The sequence below is a fragment of the Pyrus communis genome, chromosome 4 (assembly GCF_963583255.1).
Source record: "Pyrus communis chromosome 4, drPyrComm1.1, whole genome shotgun sequence".
Classification (NCBI taxonomy): domain Eukaryota; kingdom Viridiplantae; phylum Streptophyta; class Magnoliopsida; order Rosales; family Rosaceae; genus Pyrus; species Pyrus communis.
In genome coordinates, this window is record NC_084806.1 from 10695122 (window position 1) to 10714789 (window position 19668).

General features: G+C 37.7%; 3 protein-coding genes across 3 annotated transcripts; 1 reads left to right on the plus strand and 2 right to left on the minus strand.

Moving 5' to 3' along the window:
• The first annotated feature begins 392 nt into the window (after positions 1-392).
• Positions 393-4319, plus strand: LOC137730986 (zinc finger CCCH domain-containing protein 58-like). Its single transcript, XM_068470017.1, has 7 exons — positions 393-839; positions 1000-1142; positions 1458-1523; positions 1727-1846; positions 1963-2259; positions 2333-2650; positions 3221-4319. Exons 1-7 carry the CDS (start codon positions 752-754, stop codon positions 3608-3610), a joined length of 1422 nt encoding a protein of 473 aa, XP_068326118.1. The 5' UTR covers positions 393-751; the 3' UTR covers positions 3611-4319.
• A 1799-nt stretch (positions 4320-6118) lies between these two features.
• LOC137730798 (ethylene-responsive transcription factor ERF086-like) lies at positions 6119-7217 on the minus strand. Its single transcript, XM_068469770.1, has one exon. The coding sequence runs from the start codon at positions 7127-7129 to the stop codon at positions 6119-6121; it is 1011 nt and encodes a 336-aa protein (XP_068325871.1). The 5' UTR covers positions 7130-7217.
• Positions 7218-14230: 7013 nt separating this feature from the next.
• Positions 14231-19144, minus strand: LOC137731863 (GTP-binding protein OBGC, chloroplastic). The gene is made up of 6 exons (XM_068471107.1): positions 18057-19144; positions 17221-17494; positions 16339-16630; positions 15713-15863; positions 14627-14735; positions 14231-14505 (listed from the first exon to the last, which is right to left on the minus strand). The coding sequence occupies exons 1-6, from the start codon at positions 19097-19099 to the stop codon at positions 14410-14412; spliced, it is 1965 nt and encodes a 654-aa protein (XP_068327208.1). The 5' UTR covers positions 19100-19144; the 3' UTR covers positions 14231-14409.
• Positions 19145-19668: the final 524 nt, after the last annotated feature.

The following is a 19668-nucleotide window of genomic DNA, read 5'->3' on the forward strand; positions in this document are numbered from 1 at the left end:
GAGAGAGAGTTTAGTGTATTGATTAAGCGACATGGTTATGAGATTAAAAAAAAAACAAAAATTTATTTGTACGAAATTACTTTAATGGTTATATTTTTATCTTTTGTAATATTTTCTTTAGTTATGTATAAAAGGGTATAATATTTTTTTCATTAGTTTTTTGTTGACAAACTTGGTTATATTAATTTGTAGTTTAGATAATTATTTTTTTTTAAAAAGGAAAAAATAAATAATGGAGGGTAATACCGTAATGTTGTTGTATATTTGGCGCGTATGTAAACCACCAACGGACTCAGAGGAGAGAGAGTGATTAAATAAATAAACAAATAAAAAAGAAAATGAAACCTCTCAAAATTAAGGAGAGAAAAGTAAGAGACCAAAACCCAAAAACGCTTTGAAAACTTTGAGATAGAGAAACCCAAAACCATAACCAAAACTTAAACAGGAGGAGAGAGAGAGAGAGGGAGAGAGAGGGGGAGAGAGAGAGAGGGAGAAACACACATACAGTGTTTTTGTGTGTGTGTGTGTGTGAGGGGGGAGAGAGAGAGAGAGAGAGAGAGAGAGAGAGGAGCCCTGAAAATCCAAACCCTTTTCAGAATTCCATCTCTCTGATAACCCCATTTGATCATAATCTCTCATTCTTCCTGTACAGAGAGAGATTGAGGGGAGAGAAAGAGAGAGAGGAGAGAGATTGTGGAAAAAGTCGAGATATTTAAGTGAAGAATCGAAGTGATTTCAGTGTGACCGTACAATGGAGCGGTACGGTCGGACCGCAGAAGGGTCACAGTCCAATCCGTCGCCGGAGTGGAACCTTCCGGGATCCGAAACAGGGCTGGAAGGTGTGACTCTTCTCTCCCCAATACACTCCGCATTTCAATTTCGTTCGAATTCGGATTCGATTTCGGGTTTTGGGGATTGCGACTTGGTGGGTTTTGGGGCGAATGCGGCCCCGTTTTTCCGAATTGGGTTTTGATCCTTTCGCTTTGTGTGATAATGCAGAGTCCATGTGGCCGTTGGGGCTCAGACCCGGGGAATCGTACCCGGAGCGATCCGACGAGGCCGATTGCAGTTACTACTTGAGGACTGGGATTTGTGGGTACGGCTCTCGGTGTCGGTACAATCATCCCCGTGATCGCAGTGTGGTAATTTTATTGAATTGCCCTTTTTTTGCTGCTTTAATTGGTTGAATTTGGGGCTTAATTGGATGGTGATTGATTGATTACCAGTGTGGTGCTTTCGTTTTTGTTTTGATCTTGTGTGGTAGTAGAGATATTGTGGGTTTCGTCTGTAGATTTGATGATCAAGTTTGTGGTATTAAGCAATTTGATTAGTGGGATTGTTCTGAATTTGTTGAATTTCAAGTCGTTGTGGAGAAAATTTGAACTTTTTAAATTAATGGTTAATGCTGATATGATTACCTGTTTACTAGTTAAGTTTGAGCGGTACATATTTCTCAGGTTATCGGAGCGGCAAGAACTGGAGGATTAGAGTACCCTGAGCGAGCGGGCCAACCGGTGTGCCAGGTACTTAACTTTTTTTCGAGTTTAGGCCAAAATGTTGCCTTGGCATAGCATGCATTTACAGGATTCCAGCAGATCACATATTCAGCTTCCGGTCTTATGTGTTCTGCATAGAGTAGCATCCTCTATTGACGATTGCATGCTTTGCTGTCCTGAAAATTTGTGAATCCCCTTTGTTTGATTGCTCTGTGATTCTTTGATGGCAGTATTATATGAGGACAGGGACTTGCAAATTCGGCGCTTCGTGTAAGTACCACCATCCTAAGCAGGGAGGAAGCTCTGATAGCCCTGGTTCATTAAACTATTATGGATATCCATTGCGGCCGGTCTGTAATTCTCAAATTTGAACTTCTATTTCTTCAACTCATTGTCATATTATAGATCCAGCTTCATGATTGTGAGGTAAAGTATTGTAATCATGGATATTTTGCAAATAAAACAGGGCGAAAGAGATTGTTCCTACTATGTGAAAACTGGACAGTGTAAGTTCGGTGCAACTTGTAAATTCCATCATCCACAGCCGGCTGGCATACAGCTTCCTGGGCCATCACCAGCACCTCAAGTTTCACCTGTACCTGCTACACACACATTGTATCAAAATGTACAATCTCCGTCTGTTTCATCACAACAGTATGGAGTAGTATTTGCAAGGCCTCCTTTAACATATGTTCCAAGCCCCTATGATCAAGTGCTGCTTTCCCAGGGCACAATTCCTTTCCCAGGTTGGAATCCATATCAGGTAAATAACATTTCCTGCTCCATTATCTTTAAGTTACATGAATTTCCCTTAAGCTGTTAGTCATGTGGTGCAGGCACTTGCAAGCCAATTGCCCTCTCCAAGTACTCAATCTGGTGTTGGTGCTAGGACACTGTATACCCAACTATCTCCTTCAGCGCCTGCATTTACCGGAATGTATCAACCGATGCCTTTAGCTTCCTCTCTTGGTCTTCCAACTACTAGCCAGAAGGAGCAAATATTTCCAGAAAGACCTGGTCAACCAGAATGCCAGTATTACATGAGAACAGGGGATTGTAAATTTGGTTCCTCATGTAGATATCATCATCCGCCAGAAGTTGTTCAATCAAAAACAACTGTTCTCCTTAGCTCCAGTGGTCTTCCTTCACGCCCGGTGAGCCGCCCTTACAAATCCTTTTCAGCATGATGCTTTTACTAGGCATGAACCATGAGCTTGTTTACATAGCAACACTCAAATCTTTGTGGGAAATATGTGCTGAAACGAATATGTTGGTTGCTGCTGATAGATGGTAATTATTTGGTTTGAAATTATGTAAGTTACAGCTATCTGGATCATGATGATTTTTGGACCCAGGGTCCATTTTAGGGAGCCTCACTTAATTTTGGGTCCCTTTCGGTGTTTTTTTTTTTTTTTTTTTTTTTTTCAATTTTCCTTGCATTTATGCTTTTTTTGTTGTTACTTCCAGGTGATATTGTCTGTAAAGTCTGCTAGTCTGCATTTTTACTAGTTGAGCATATTATACTACTTATTATGTTGGTTGTCACGATCTTTATTTTTATTAGTTAACATGCTGGCCTTCTTTCTTAGCATGAATTGCTATGTTAAGTTTGCTTGCTTGTACGTTTTTGTACTGTGAATGCCTTCTTGGTAAGTTATACACTTTTCTCCTCATGCATACTTATTTTTTTTCTCTGTGAATTTGAAATTCTATGTGGTAATCAGGGTGCTCCACTTTGCACTCACTATCAACAACGTGGAGCATGCAAGTTTGGATCCGCATGCAAATTCGACCACCCAATTGGAACACTCAGTTACAGCCCATCAGCGTCTTCTCTTGCTGATATGCCAGTTGCACCCTACCCAGTGGGATCATCAATTGGTACACTAGCCCCATCATCCTCATCCTCGGAGCTGCGACCTGAGCTTAGTTCAAGCTCTGGAAAGGACTTGGTTTCAGCCAGAATGTCTTCGTCACTGAGCACTTCGAGTTTATCAGTAGGTTCAACTGTTTCTAAGGGTGGTGTTACCCCTGCGGGTGTCCAACAGTCTTCTCAGGGTTCCGGTCCTTCGAGTGGCAGTGGCAACAGTACAGAGTCTCATAGTTCAAGCTAAGAAAATGTCAAGCAATTTTTCATTCTTCCTTTTTGATCAACTTTCTCCCAAAGCATCATTTTTTACCCTTTTCAAGTCCTCCAACAGAGGCTTCAATTCTCACTGCCTTAGCATACATCAGTCCTGTTCATCTCTGTGTTTATATCATCTTTATACGGCCATCCCTTTTATCTCGAATAAGCCATGGCCGACCTCCAAAAGTTTAGCAAACCCCGTATAGCCTTCCCGCCTCTCTCTTCAATAACCTTGAAAGAATCTGCGGTTCCTTGAGGCAAATCCGTGTCCAGATCTTCAATTTTGGAGTGTTATCCTCATTTGTGCTCAATCCTTTTTCAAAATGAAAACAATAGTTCCAGGCGATCTTGCCTTTCCAATGACCGTGCATTCGCGTCTATCCTTTTCTGAATTTTCCTTTTCTAAACCAGGGAACGAGCTTTCAGTTAAAAACTTGGGAGTTTGAATTCATGTTCCCCCACTCTTTGTCCAAGGTCTATTTTCGATGACAGAAGCAAATTAAAGACCGAAAGAAGAAGGCATCACAGTGCTTGCTACTTTATTTGGGATCTTCAGATACATAGTTATATTCTGTTGTGTCAATTGAAATGCTTGACCATGTTTTTTATGTTATGAAATACAAAATATATGAAGACGCACTCGTTGACTCTGTAATAATCTTTCTCTTCCATTATTTCATTGAGCGAGGAGAAAATCATCTTTGTTACTTTCCTTTACACTGCTTACATACATACATGCATGCGCGCATGCATTGGTACTGTGAAATGACCTAGATTGCATGTGGCTCAGACCAGTTGGTAAGAGAAGTGTGTTTGTCCCCTTGTGTTTAAGTTCAAATACGTTCTCTCTATGTTAGAGTAGCTTAATATATGTGTCGTCTTGTCAAAATGAAAAAAAAAAAAAAAAGAAAAAAAAATTCGAGCATGCACTTCCCTTTTCTTTTGGGTACTTGTTGGCAACTCTTTCAGATTGCTTATATGGCAGCATGGCCCTTAGATGAACCTTGTTAGAAAGTTGGAAATCCTTTTTCACCCATTTTCTTCTTAAAAGTAATATAAACTATGAGAAAAATGATTTGAACTTAAGTCTTCAGTGCATAAGAGGGGATGCATTCGCTTTAGCCAACGTGATTACATCCAGATCTGCATATGACAACAAAAATCATTGCATGCAAAACTTGGTCCAATTTGGTTCATCAAAGAGTACAAGTTTTGCCTTTAAATTTCTTCCATTCTAAATATGGATTGAAGTTAAAACTGATGGGATGTGCGGTAGTTTAGGGAACTTTATGGCTTTGGTCATGTCTTCACACTCCTCCCAAAGATTTTTCACTAGTACCATATGATTGAGCACAAGATATTCCCAAGGAAAAAAGATATCATTGACATGGGGTTTATTTATAGGATGGTGTTATTTGCACACTAATTTTTAATTACCTCCTACACACATTTGTTTTTAGTCATTGATCTTCTTTTATTCATGTGATCAGATGGCCAAACATTAAGAAGAGTGTTGGAAAAGTAAAAGCACTGCCTTATTTATATATGCAGGAATTTCCCATAATACCCCAGTCTCCCATCCAAGAAAATGCACAATTACATGGCCAAAAAGCTAAATAATGAGACATTTTCCAGTCTAATTTATTTGACGGAGTGACCGACAAAGAGACAAGAGGAATCCAGGTTTGAAGGCAATGAACTGTGTTGGGCAAAATTAATGGATCTCCTTTCCTTACCTTCCAAACCATGCCAGTAGTGCTTGATGACCATCCTTGTAAAGAAAAACAAAGGGACAAAAAAGCACTAAAATGAAGTGCTTATGTATCCAACTTTAATCTTGGAGTAGACAAGAACTCTTGGGATATATTTAGGAGCCTTGTATGTTACCCTTACTTTCATAAATTTAGGAGAATATATAGATTTATTCCCTATGGTCATCTTATAATGTAAGTTGTCGAGTGTCGAGCTTTAATTATTGTAACACGTCACTTTTTAATATGAACGATAATAAGAGAAATAAGATCGACCAGATGAATGTTTGAACGAATGATATTAACTATTTAATCTACAAGCTTGTTGAAGAGTACCCATATGAACTACAACTTTGCATAGCATAGTAACTAGAAAGCATAACAAAAAGCTAGAACCGTTATTGCAAAAGCACTAATACTTTGCACTTGTGTGGCTGAGAAGTTTAGTGGTCCATGTCCATTTTTGCATCCAAATTAAGTTGCATGCATCTTTTTGTTAGGCTACGTTGTCAGTTAAAGGTCAGGCAGATAGCCGTAAAGATAGACACATAATGCAGTTATTATATTATGCAATAAAGCCATTAAAGTGCTAGCTAATATCATCAAATATTGGTACAAAAATATCGTAAAACTTACAATGAAAGAGAAAGGGTTGCAAGAAAAGCTCAAGACACAAGAAAAATAAGTGCATGCGCATGATTAATGGATAATTTCCATTGGTGCACGTACGCACCAGAAGTTAATCAAACGAGTGAGTGGGCAAACTCAATGACTGCATCACCAAAAGCGGGAACTGATGGAGAGCAAGAGAATGAAGAAGAAGATCCATAAGCACTTGACTTTTCGACGATCGGATACAACGCTCCCATGCATCCATCTTCAATCATCATAGGATTGAACTCCCATGGCTGCTGGTTATCCCAGAATCCATGACTGAATCCATCAAAGCAAGGAATCTGATGATCTCCATTGTTGTTATTAGAAGCTGCTTGCACATTCGCAACATCTAGAGGAAATGTAGCACTAGTGGAGTTATTAGGGTTTGCAAAACTACAATTTTGATCAATTTTCAAAGCTTTTGAGTTTGTGTAATTTGTGGGGTGGTGATTATCCGAAGGAGGCCTCAGGCAACTATCAGGAACAATGCAGGCCAAATAGCCCGAGTTAGAATTACTCGAATCGCCAGAGAAAAAGAAACCCTCATCATCCTCATCATGTGCCGATGATGATGACCTAATATTATTAGGGTTTTGAAATTGGATTTGATCAGACTGAAAAATGTTAGAATGATGAGGTGGACTGTTTTGATTGGTGAGTTGTTGTTTAGCAGTCTGAGTGGTGAAAAACTGTGATTGCTGTGGTAAAAGGGTTTGGACATCAAAGGGTGAGAGGAAAGATTGGAAAGTTGTGTTGTCAGAGTAGATGAAGTTGGTTCTTGCTTGTGAGCCTTTCATGGAGAGGGCAGCTCTGTCATAAGCAAAAGCTGCTTCTTGAGCAGTGTCAAATGTGCCAAGCCAGTGCCTTTCTTTAGTGCTAGGGTCTCTGATTTCAGCTGCATATCTCCCCCAAGGCCTTCTCCTCACACCAAGAAACCTCCCTGGCTCGGCCTGCTTTCGCCTTCCTCTTCTCTCACCGGATTGAGAGGACGGAGGAGGTGTGCTTCTCTGCAGTACAGCAGCAAAACCCACCTGTGCCTGACCTTGCTCAAAAGCTTTGAAGGGTTTTTCTAGGGTTTTGGAGGTAGACATTGACATGGTACCGAAAATAATAAGAAGTTCTAGAGAAAATGTGAGAGAGTGCAGAAGGATATGAGAAGTGAAGGTTTTGGTTTTGGTTTCTGGATTTTGGATAGTGAAGTATGTAGAAGTTGTGAGAAGGGTTTTAAAGACTATGATTTATAATCAGGAGGAAAGATAATTTAGTGTAAGTAAAGACATACGTGACAGATATTTATTAAACAAATGATGCGTTTTTTAAACACTTGACAAGTGTTTATTAGACGAGAAATACCACTAAGACTATGTTTTAGTTATAATAGAGAATCTTATGGAGATAAGGAGAGGGGGCAAGGAAAAGGACATTGCAGATGTCATTCTGTGGAAGACCATCCTTCCCTTTCCACCTGCTTTTTTTTAAATCTTTCTTTTTCTGATTTCTATTTAATCGTGCATCTCTTCAACTGCAAATAATAATAAGCTAGCACTTGTAGGTGAAAAATAATGTGTAGATTCGCAGCAGTACTTGTCAAAAACTCGAAATGGAGGTCTGTAACTGCTCTAGGGTCTTTTATTTTCTAGCTACAGTCACTTTCTTCCAAGTTCCAATAAAACCCTAGAATATAAATTCTCTATCTATATGTAACTTGCGATTCCATATGAAAATGGTTTGGAAATTTACTCACTCATAACACTCTTAAGTTTCAAAGATGTTATTGTTGTGGCTTACTTAAGTTTCAAAGATGTTATTGTTGTGGCTTATTTCAATTGACAGGGAGAGAGGGGGCCGGCGGCACAGAGAGAAAATAGAGAGATATGTGTTTGTAGGGTTGTGTAGAGCATGTGTTATTTTCCTATCAGTGCCTTTATTTATAGTAATAAGGGAGGGAAGAATCCTTCTCCTCCAAGGAATACAAATCTTAATAGGGTAGAATAACTAGAATAAAATATAATCTAAGATTTACACAATCACACTTAAATACAAAGTTTATGACAGTTATTATTTTATGAGGTAATTATTACATCATGTCTATGTAACTATTGGAATTTGTTTGTTTTATGAATTTAGGGTTTTGAATCTTAATGTGATCTACTCACGTGTGGATCTACCGTCTAATCTAGATGAGAATTGACAAGTAAACTTTATGCTTAATCTTCCATGAACCATTATAATACTAGAACTTAAGTTGCAGAAAGTCAATGTTTGAGGACTAAGAAGGGACTTGAATTGTCATATTACGGTTTGATCGTATTCCTCTTCACAGTGAGAGATCTTAGGTTCGAATCTCATAGATGGCAAATTCGATACCAAATTAGGCTGCCCATTGTGTGGCTTAGCCGAACTCCCTCTCCCCTTAGTGTAAAAATATCGATGTACTCAAAAAAAAAAAAAAGGAGGACTTGAATCAATGATGCTTTTTATTTTATTTTTTTCAAAAATTTATATTATTATTAAGAGAAATGGGAGAGTTTGAAACTATTACAAGAATTTAGGGTAGAGGGAGTTTCGAACTCAGGACGCATGGGTGAAAATCCAACACCCTATGCACTAGGATATTGGACCACATGCAGAATCAATAATGAGGATTGATGACTGGTAGATTAGAAAAAAATAATGTTCTTATCTCATATAAATGGAATCATAAAATGAAAATTTTCTAGATACATATCAAAATATGAGTTGTCTGAACGAAGAAATGCAACTTTTTACACGTAAGGAACTAAGTATTTCTAATAAAAAAATCTTCAAAATTTAGATCAATCCTACATATATAAAACCAGCTGAAAAGGAAAACAACTGCGTGGTTTTTGAGTACCTACTCCAAGAAATGAATTCATAATGTACCAACAAAAATGATCTCCAATATTCACATGTAAATCCGCATTTTGTGCAACCAAATTCTTTGTAACAATTCGCATTTTCAAACGGAGCAGTTAAGATTTTTCTCAACTAAATCAAAATTATCAGAGAACAAAACATATTTTATTGAGTTTTTGTGGTCTACATCTTGGAAACAACCAACCCCACACCAGGACAGAAACAATAGGCTCCCTCGTAAGGAAGGGCCCATCACTCAAAGTTTTATGCTTGTTTTGTTTTGTTGGTTTATATATGCTTCACCATATAGGATGTTATTTTTTATTTTGTTTTCTTTCGTAGCAATAGAAAACTAGTAAGCATATGAAATATGCAGAGTCAAATCATGCAGTGTCCACTGACCATATATTTCGTTTGATTTTTTATTATTAATTGGGAGCGGCAATTGGAACTTAAAATTTCTTCTAACATTGGGAGAGAATTACCGCTAGATGACCTAGTTGTTTCATTAATTTTCAAGCTTGTTCAATAATAGAAGATGTTTAAAGTCCTGAGAATCTCCAAATTAAGTTGTCTAAATTTTTTTTTTCGCCCTCCGAAGTTCTGCACTTGGTCACGTATTTTCTATAAATCTGGAGTAGATATGTGCCGTCAAGAATCACAATACAATAACATAAGTTAATCTGACTAACAACATAAACATTAATATAGTAACATAAATTTGGCCAGAAAACATTATTTTTATGTTTTTTAACTTCTAACGTACTATAAATTTGATTTTATATCCTGAATTGTACCATTAAATAGTTTCGAATGGTTGATTTTTTTGCCACTATCAATTATCTAACTTTTAATCTAGTGATACTCTTTTTCCAATACCGACAAGATTTTAAGCCTAAATCACACCAGCTATCAAGCACATTATTAAATTTAAGTCATAAACAAAACCTTAATGGTAAATTTGGGGACAAATTAAGGACTAAAGCATGCAGCAAGCAGACGTTCGACATTCCATATTTACTATAAGTTACTCACAAAGGACCCTCTTTCAAGTAAAATATATCAAGGTTGGATTTAGACATTGATCATCGTTTCCAAACTTCGAAAGCAATAAAAAAAAGGGCTAGGTCAAAAGGCAATCAAGAGCTTAAAAAAACACTTGCAAAGCAAGGTGGATTAAACTGCCCAAACAAAAGTTATAAGTGGAGTGGGGCAAGTGTATTAACACATTTGATTATTTAGCAATTCCAGTAGGAAAAGTAATCTTTAAACCCTTTGATTAGTTAAACCTCACATTGCCAAAACGGCATGGGGAATGGCATAAACTAATCACAATGCCAAATGGGTCAACCTACTTTCAGTTCATTTAGCATTTCCAAATGTTGCAATGCTTTGCCACTGGTCACTGTCATGGTCTATTGTGTTTGTGTAACGAACCTAACAAATATGAATAATCATAAAAACATGTAAAATGTTATTTTTCCTTACATGCAAATCGTAGTCTTATACATTAACTTATTAAAATAATAAATAAGAAATTATGCACGCTTGTCAAATAGTAATTTATGTGCGATTATGAATAATTCTTCACATATAAGCAACCAAATGCTTTCTTATAGAAAAAGAGAAGAAAAAAAGGGGGATAAATTATCAATAGTGTATCAAATATGGAGAGAGGGGTTTACAACTTACAAGGGAAAATACTAAATAGTATGATTAATTACAAAAAATTGGTTCTTTTAAGAATGAGATGGACTCAATTGGAATCTATGACCCTTGACTCCTCCACTAAGAATTTGAAGAAACCCAATAAGATAGGATTGCTTCATGAAACCCCATCTTAATAAATTGTGGAAAATGAAGGATTTTTATGAATTTAACATTAAAAGAGCAGAAAGGTTTGGTCTTTGGTCTTTAGTCAAGCCCCATCTCAAAAAAGTGCTGAGCTAGTTGGAAAGGATGGAGTGTATAAATTAACATGACTAAGTACTCATAAGATTTGCTTAAAACGTATTTACTTATTAGACTTGACCAAAAAAGATTTAAAAAAAAATTGCTTAAAATGGATAACAATTTTGTATTTAATATTGACAAAATAAAAAATAGAAAATAAAAATAAAAGAGATGTGGTAGGGGCCTCTCTGTGAGACTGTCCATTCCCTTGTTCTAAGTTTTTCTTTAACAAGTGTCTGGTGTTTAGTCAAATGAGAATTTTGCACATTCCCCCAAAACAAGCACATCATACTTTTCATTAGGGTTAAAGGTTCCCCCGGGATTTAGGGAAAATGATAGATGTGTCTTTGTTTTTAGGACTTGGACTTTGACACAGAGGGAGGGAGAGAGAGAGAGAGAGAGAGAGTTTTTTGAGGTTTTGGAGCTTTGATATTGGTGGTGGTCTTTATATTAATTCAAGAAAGGTTCTTTTGATTGGAAATGTCCCATTGTTAGATTTTAGCCTTTCGTGGTTCAGCTACTTTCTACTTTCCAGTAAAATGCAACACGCTCGTGTCTTTCCACTACGATGCAGTCAAATTATGTGTATGATAATAATAATATATAATAAGCTATTCATTTTTCATTTATGTTTCGACAATACCTTAATCTATCAAATCAAAGATAATATAAATTTGTTCACTTACTTAAGATTCGTACATTTTTATCGTAGAAAACTTCTTAGTCCAAATGGTTCATTTCTTAATCATCGCTTAAATGAGATTGTTCACTCATTCGTATGTATCTAAAACTTGATAGTTTTGAAAACAATTTTGATTATAATAATCTTTAAACAATAATTAACAAGGTGAACAATTTTAATTATGTAATATGTACGATGAAAATACGTTGATCTTACGCTTGATGAGGTGGGTGTAAGTTTGTTTTGGTTTTTTGAAATTATTTTTTCTTGAGAATACTACATACTATATTAGTGGCTTTATAGCTTGTGGGTGAAATGCTATTTGCCTGCCTAAATGATCATTGTGTTAATTTGCCAGAGTGATTGGGCGACGTGCGATTGGTTCTTATAAAAATAAAACCCTAGTGTTAGTGTGGTAGACCACTCCACGCTTTCATGGCCTTAATGGCATCTGTCTCTTTGGTATTGATAATTTGATATACTAAATTAACAAATGAATACTTAGTGATACCATCAAATAACACAACTCCAATGTAATACCAAGTTAAATTACTTTTTAGTTGATTACTACTTGACACACACTAACATAAACCATGACTAACCAACCCAATACTAAACATGTCAAGTTAGTATTAATCTTTGTTTAATGATACTAAACAAAGATGCTTCGGTTTTGATTTAGCCCATGTAACTCCTTTGTCTTGAATACATAAAGAAAATGGAACAATATTCTCCAATTATCGTTACAAATGCATTATATGAAGGTTTATTTTTAGAATTCGATTTTAATCTCATTTTACTTCTTGTAACTCAAAAGTCACAATTTTACTCCTTGTAACTCAAAATTTTACTTCATGAATGCTTGGGAGATTCAAGGATTATTTTAATAGTTTTCATGTGATAGATTTAAGAATTATTTTATGATGTTCCGATGTATGAAATATTCTGAGTTTTATAACCGTTAAATTTGTTCAACTATACAACTCCATATCTAATGATTAAAAACCATGGTCCGAACACCGTAGAATTTTTGGAGATTTGGTTTAGAAACAGAAACGTATTTTGGTTCACAAGATACAACACAGTGTAGAGATCTGCTAGTGTGCTAGGGAGTACGGACTACTGTTTGACGTAGAGGTCTGCTACTCCTGCCACGTGACACTGTAGTGTAGAGTGCACAATCTGCAATGCCATAGCCAACGAGAGAGGATCTCGCCGGATCCTCTTTGTGAGGATCGGGAGGATTCTTTAATTTTATTATTTTATTATACATCGTGTGGTTATAAATTATTTTAAATTATATTATTCAAAATTGAACAATAATAGTATCTGACAAAAATACAATGTACGATAAACGAACATAATTAAAAAATATCCACAATCTTCATGAAAAGAATCCAGCGAGGATGCTATCTCGTAGCCAACAGGGACTACGTGATCAATATATTGATCATCCAGTGTGTTTATAAAGTTGGAAACGTGGCGACCTCTCAATGCGTTTTCTGGTGTCACGATGACGTTGCAGAGAAGAAGAAGATCTTGGCCGTACAAATGCAAGTGCCGACGTGGTACGTAAATCACGGAACATCCGACAGCGTAGAGTAAGATGATGAAGATACGAGGTTGAGGAACGGGAATGAACGAAGCAGGCAGCTCAGTACATCTTCCATTCTTCTTCTTCTTCTTCATGCAGAGGGAGAGAGAGAGAGAACAGTAAAAGCGAATCTTTAGAGAGAGAGAGAGAGAGAGAGAGAGAGAGAGAAAGCGGGAGTGGTCAAAGATTGTATAAAAGGACGGTTGGATCGTGAGATTGGACGGCTACAAAGGTTCTGTTGTCGTTGCCTTGGGGAACAAACCACGATATTTACTCTACCCTCAACCCCTTCCCATGCAGAAACTAGAAACTCAAACTAAAACTGAACCGAACCAAAAATATACAGTAAAAAGCTGAAGTAAACAGTATAGTAGTAATTCTTGCTATTGGATTCTAATTTCATTAGAAGTACGAGAAATGGCGGAGTTTAACAAATGGTGAACTACAAATGGCTTAAATTCATTTTGGGTTATTTAAGCAATTTAATACAAAAGTTTGATACAACCATAAAATAAGAAAAAAGGATACTACGCCATTTTTGAACTGCTATTTTGTTTTTGGCCATGTCTCGGAGGTGAGACATGATAGCTGAACAGGTACAGATGTATGTTTTGGTGTTACTTGTCGATTTTGAATGTATTTCGGAATCAATGCGTTTCTACTGAATAATGATACATGAAATACAAGGGGATTCCTTTTTCCTTGTAAATCTGAAGTGGCAATTGGCAATAGTTATATTGTTTTTAGTAGCTAGATTGCTTTCGTGTTTAGTTTAGACATTCTATTGGAGCTTCTTCTACTCTTCGTACACAGAGAAAGAAGCTTCACATCATTGGAAGATCAATCGGTAGTTACGACACAGTGCAAGCAGTTAAACCGACCTTTTAAGCCCTAAGGACATGGCTAGGAACATTGAACTACGTTGCGGTGGGCTCATACAAGGGTATCCCTCGAATAAGCTTATCTGAGGGATCCCTCAATGAACCTGCCTTTGTGTGCGTTCATCGTGTGGGATGCAAGTTCATGTGTGAATGAGCGGGCCTTTGCTCTTGAGTGCTTATAGGTGTGCGAATGTGTGAATATTACCAGAAATGAAAGGATAACTAAAATTTTCTATAAATACATCAAAGCCTGTTTCATTCTTTCAACAGATGTTACTGAATTTCATGAGTTGTGTCGAGATCGTATATGGAGAAGAGAAACAAATTGCAAGAGCTGATACCCTTCTATTTCTATCGGTTAGCAGTGAAATAACACACGAGACCACGAGCTCACTTCCATTGAGGCCACTTGGTTGTTTCTGTGGATCCTTTCCTAAAACTTGAAAAACTGGAATTATCTGCAGCATCGTGCCATACCATTTCCATCTGACGGAAGCAAATGAGAATATGTTGTCATTGGAAATTATATTAGAAGAAACAACGCTACAAGTTTTAAGTTGGACACTTCAATAAAGTAACAAAGTAATAACAGAGCAAAGAAACATACATCTCCAACAATCACCGTGTCGCCTTCTTTCACACCAAGTTTTATAAGAGATTTGTTCACGCCACAAGCATCCAGGACATGCTGGAACCTTCTCCCAGAATCCACATATCTGTTCAAAAACATTCATTACAAATTTTCCGTGAGGATTGGAACAGCAAAAACAAGATGCAAATTATATCAGATAGCAACACTGAGGCATCGTAATCAATTTTGGAGAACATTGAATTGTGCATGATCTGACTACAGATTATAAACGTAAGTTCATGAGCACTATGTGTTCCGTGTGACGGTGTGAGACAAAAGAAAACCAATTTATACTAAAACAAGGGTGCTATTTACAGCCATGATTTTATTAAACCCATTGAACAATGGACTAGCTGTCCTTTAGAAACAATACAGCAATAAGAACAAACTGCTAACCATCATACGGAAAACATTGCATGAAATAATTCACACCAGAACTTAAACGTCAGCTCTCCAATATGAAAAGAAATAGAGGAAAAGGGAATTTCCTGAAACTCAAAAAGAGACTCGAGGCCCCTCACTTCACCTTCCCAACCCCTCCCCTCTTTTCCCCTTACCCCCTTCTTTATATCTAAAGACATTTTGTGCACGTGAGCTATTCAAATTAAGGAAATCCTTATCTTTGAGTAGTACTGCATTAGCACAAAGCAATTGAAGAAGAACGAGGTGGCTGTTGATCTGATCTTCATTAATTCATCAATCCTTATTCATTATGTATTTTCTAACAAACTACATCATAAAACGAGGTGGTTGTTGCTTCACTCTATTTACTTGTGCGATTGTCAGTCTCACACCACTGATCACTCCCCCCTCATCATGCACTATTCTTTTAAGAAGAAAGAGAAAATGAAACTAAAAGACTTCTATTAGTCAAAATTTCATGATATTGAATCCACAATGCAGGTCACCCATTACAATGCAACTTTTGGAGTTTGAACTTTCCACTATAACCAACAGATAACGAAACAAATTTGATATCATAACAGATCAGACTTGTGATATCAAGAAAGCATAATATGAAAAACTATAACAGTGACATTATTATAACAGTTTCTAACCTACCTCCAATTCGTCATTTGAACAAAGCGTTGCAACCCAGATCCCACAACATGCCAAGTATTGCTACTGTTGTCATGAGTGATCTCAAACTCATTAATAGACGCAGTTTGCTGCTTACGCACCATCTCAGCTACATGATTCAAATTGACCGGGTCTTCCATATCAAAACCAAAGAGACTTGTCAACACAGTGAATGAGTAACATATGGAGTTAAAGCTTATTTATCCTATAAGTACAAGCATTTATGGATGTTAAACATTAGTCAGCTGAAAAAAATACTTATAAGCTCTGCTTTTCTCTTTCTTTCCCCTTTTCTTCTGTTATTACACATACAGAATTTTGTTTCTTACAATAAAGCGAGACCATTTACATTAATGTAGTCATGCCATTTCTCTTCCGTTTTCGATCAATTCCAGTGTCGCTTAAATTATAGTAAAGCTTACTTCCAAATTAAACAGTGACATATCTATTTGATAGCCCGTCATCAAACAATCTTCATAACATGTATAATTTAAACAACCCTATAGTCCATGTGATAATGTGAGAATAAAACAAAATCCACAAGATAATATATGCATGCATTTAGTTAAGAAACCCTTTTAATATAGAAAAAATTAAAGTAAACTGACCTGGGAACTCCTCCTTGGCCACTTTATTTTCTCGTAGAAGCTCATAAGCAGCACAGCTCACTTCATGAGTACCCTCTCTTTTCACTGCACTCATGCAAAAAACATGAATCCCACGAGATTCTAAATTTTCTTTGAATGATGACCAGTTTTCATATGCATCTGGAAGGTCCATTTTGTTAAACGCAACTACATAAGGCTTTTCAGCAATTTCAGGGCTAAACAGTTCCAACTCCAGACGTACTGCATCAAACTCAAATTCTGGCTGTTGTGATGAGCCATCTACGACATGTATCTGACATTTCCAGAATGATGAATATCTTATCAATAACGATGGTGTTGATAAGGAATAAAACAAAACATTTTTGCACAAACTTTAAATTAAATAAGGGAACTATATTAGCACTCCAAAATTCTCATTGTGCACTCCAAACATTCTATATGTAGAAAGAAAAATACGCTTGTGAGGAAAGCGCAATGAGATTTTTGGAGTGCCAATAACAATTCCTTTAAATAAGAAAATTTGAAACAGTGATTACTAAACAGAGAACAAAAGGGAGTTTTCATTTTCCTCAGCCACAGAAAGAAGTAGACTTAACATTCATCGGAGACGTAAATTTAGCCTCATAATTTTGCATATATTTATCATGTAAAGGAAGGACACAATGGATGATACCAGAAATTGATTAAAATGACCACCAGAAAAGACCGTATAATTTGGTTGAAGGAGAATTCATACTGTGTTTCCACAGGGTAATATGCGAAGATGAGCTAATGACAATTAAGATGATAAAAAATATATCAAGCTATTTTAATGTTCGAGCATCCAAAATAATTTGTAACAAAGTTCCACATAACTTGAGAGATGATGGTCAAAGCCTATACCAGGGCGGAACATCTCTCAGTGTGCCGTAGGAACTCATGGCCCAAACCGAAACCGCGGTGTGCTCCTTCAAGTAAACCTGGCAGATCTGCTACTACCATTGTAGAATCATAGTCAAACGAAACCACACCCAGATTGGGAAGTAAAGTTGTGAAGGGGTAATTTGCTATTGTTGGCTGAGCAGCACTTATCACACTCAAAAGTGTGCTTTTCCCTGCATTTGGAGCACCCACTATTCCAATATCTGCAACCAGCTTTAGTTCCAGCTCCAACCACCTGCTCAATAATACCAGCATTTATTCATACTGTATCCCTAATTTTGAGATCGCTGGGACCAAGGAAAGGCCATTGATTGAAAGATATCAGACAACATAGACCAATTCTAAGAATTATTTTAACTAAGCTAAAGACCAATTTTAAGAATTATTTTAACTAAGCTAATCTTCAACTGTTTGATATACTGCCTAGCTTTCAAGATTGAATCTGCAAATCGAGCTTAGAGAAACACTACAAGTCTACAAGAGGGTCTACTTTTACAGTAACATAAGATCTCCTGGAAAGCACCTAGCTTCTAATTGCACCAATATTTAGGTCACCCTACCAATTTCAAACTGCTTCAGCGCATATCATCTTCTACTGCCAGAACGATGTCTCAAATCAATCATTCAAAAGTTTTTACCATTGTTTTAATTTTGAATGACTACAGACTAACAAAACAATTCCATCTACCACAAATCATCCAAACAATAATAAAGAATCAATGATGACAACAACAGCATGCTTTACGTTAAAGCAATTCAGATTGACTGACAAGAGACTCAAAGAAGGGTAAACTCACATCTCGGGACCCTCTGCACCATTCTCAGCAATCCTGGGGACCTTATTTGTCCCGGATTTAAACGAAGCGTTTCCTCTCCCGCCTCTCCCTCCAGGCAACAACAATGCACGCTGCCCCGGATGCAACAACTCCAGAAGCACCTCATCCTTCCCCGCCTCTCGGACAACAGTCCCGGGCGCCACCTTAATCACTACGTCCTCTCCCTTAGCCCCATTCTGAGACTGCCCTCTTCCATGATCACCTCTCCCTGCCCGAAAATGTACGCTGTTTCGAAACGGCAGAAGTGAATTCATCGACCCATCCACCTCCATATACATATTCCCACCTCGCCCTCCGTCGCCGCCTGAAGGTCCCCCCAAAGGCACGAACTTTTCCCGCCGCATTGCAACCACGCCGTTTCCTCCGTCCCCTGCCTTGGCAAAGATTTTGGCGCGGTCGAAACACCGCATTACCGCTGGCACTCCCTTCTCCTTCACTTCCACTTCCTCCAATTCACCCTCATTACCGGAAAAATTCACAGCTTTGCCCTCCTTGAACCCTAGGAACTCACCGTCGTCGTTTTGATAAACATTTTCCAGTTCGCCGTCAATTTCACCATCAATGTCATCCTCCTCCTCCTCCTCCTCATCCAGTTCAGAATCGTAATTCCCATCAAAGACCTCAAATTTCCCAGAATTCATCCCTAATTTCTTATATGTGCCACTTTCTTCCTCCTCCTCTTCGTCGCTGCTTAAATAATCAATCTCCTTCTCAACCACCAATGCGGCATTTGACTCAGAGAGCTTCACCTCAGACGAGAACTCCAACAACGACGCATCGAGAGATGGGAGAGAGAAATCCTCTCTGGGAGGCAGGCGAGTGTAGGTGGTGGCCTCGACGCCAACGGAGGACAACTGCTTCGCGCCGGTTCGACCCTTCAGCGTAACGTTAGGGTTAGGGTTAGGCCTCGGAGTTACCTGCTTCTTATTCGGTGGCTTGCGAGTCTGTGGGACCCTCGGGCGAGCCATGGCGCACGGGCAGAAGCTTATGGATATGGTCGCCATTTTCAGGCGCGGCAAACTGAAACGAAACTCCTGAGTTTTCTTCAACTCAACTGGAAACAGCCTAGTGTGTCGGCATGCCACGTGTCCCGTTCTGGATAACGTTTTCGAAACGCAGCGTTTTGTTCATGGGCTTTTATTCTTTTCCCTTTCCTTTGCACCCTTGTTAGGCCATCTCTAGCAGCGCTGCAGTGGACCCATGTTCTTGAATTATTTGGATCATAAGTACGGGACGTTGGAGCAACGGTATATTTGTGTTATACAAATTATTTTTTTAGAAAAAAAGTTATACTCTAGTTAGCAAGGGATTATATACTAGCTAGTTGGCACGGTTGGCTACAAGTAGGTCTCAAGCATAAGACTATGAGCACAAAGGGTGAATGCTCCAAAACACTTTAGTTAGAGCATCCCCAGTGAGGGGGACTGGAAAAATGGTAGATGTAACTTGTTTTCGAGCTTCGAAAAATCTTTGAGGTTTTATAAAAGAATATCTCCTAATGAGGAGCTATTTCTTTTAGGCTCTATATGGATATATAGATTTATTTATGTAGTAATGTGATTATGCAATTTTT

Bases quoted from the DNA above. Each gene is read 5' to 3' on its own strand.
- LOC137730986 (XM_068470017.1), top strand. From the start codon at position 752: ATGGAGCGGTACGGTCGGACCGCAGAAGGGTCACAGTCCAATCCGTCG. The intron at 2,260-2,332 runs GTAAATAACATT...CATGTGGTGCAG, and splicing joins CAGGTTGGAATCCATATCAG to GCACTTGCAAGCCAATTGCC. The intron at 2,651-3,220 runs GTGAGCCGCCCT...TGTGGTAATCAG, and splicing joins GTGGTCTTCCTTCACGCCCG to GGTGCTCCACTTTGCACTCA.
- LOC137730798 (XM_068469770.1), bottom strand. From the start codon at position 7,129: ATGTCAATGTCTACCTCCAAAACCCTAGAAAAACCCTTCAAAGCTTTT.
- LOC137731863 (XM_068471107.1), bottom strand. From the start codon at position 19,099: ATGGCGACCATATCCATAAGCTTCTGCCCGTGCGCCATGGCTCGCCCG. The intron at 15,864-16,338 runs GTCAGTTTACTT...TTGATATGGAAG, and splicing joins GGCCAAGGAGGAGTTCCCAG to ACCCGGTCAATTTGAATCAT. The intron at 14,506-14,626 runs GTATGTTTCTTT...TGCTTCCGTCAG, and splicing joins ACACGGTGATTGTTGGAGAT to ATGGAAATGGTATGGCACGA.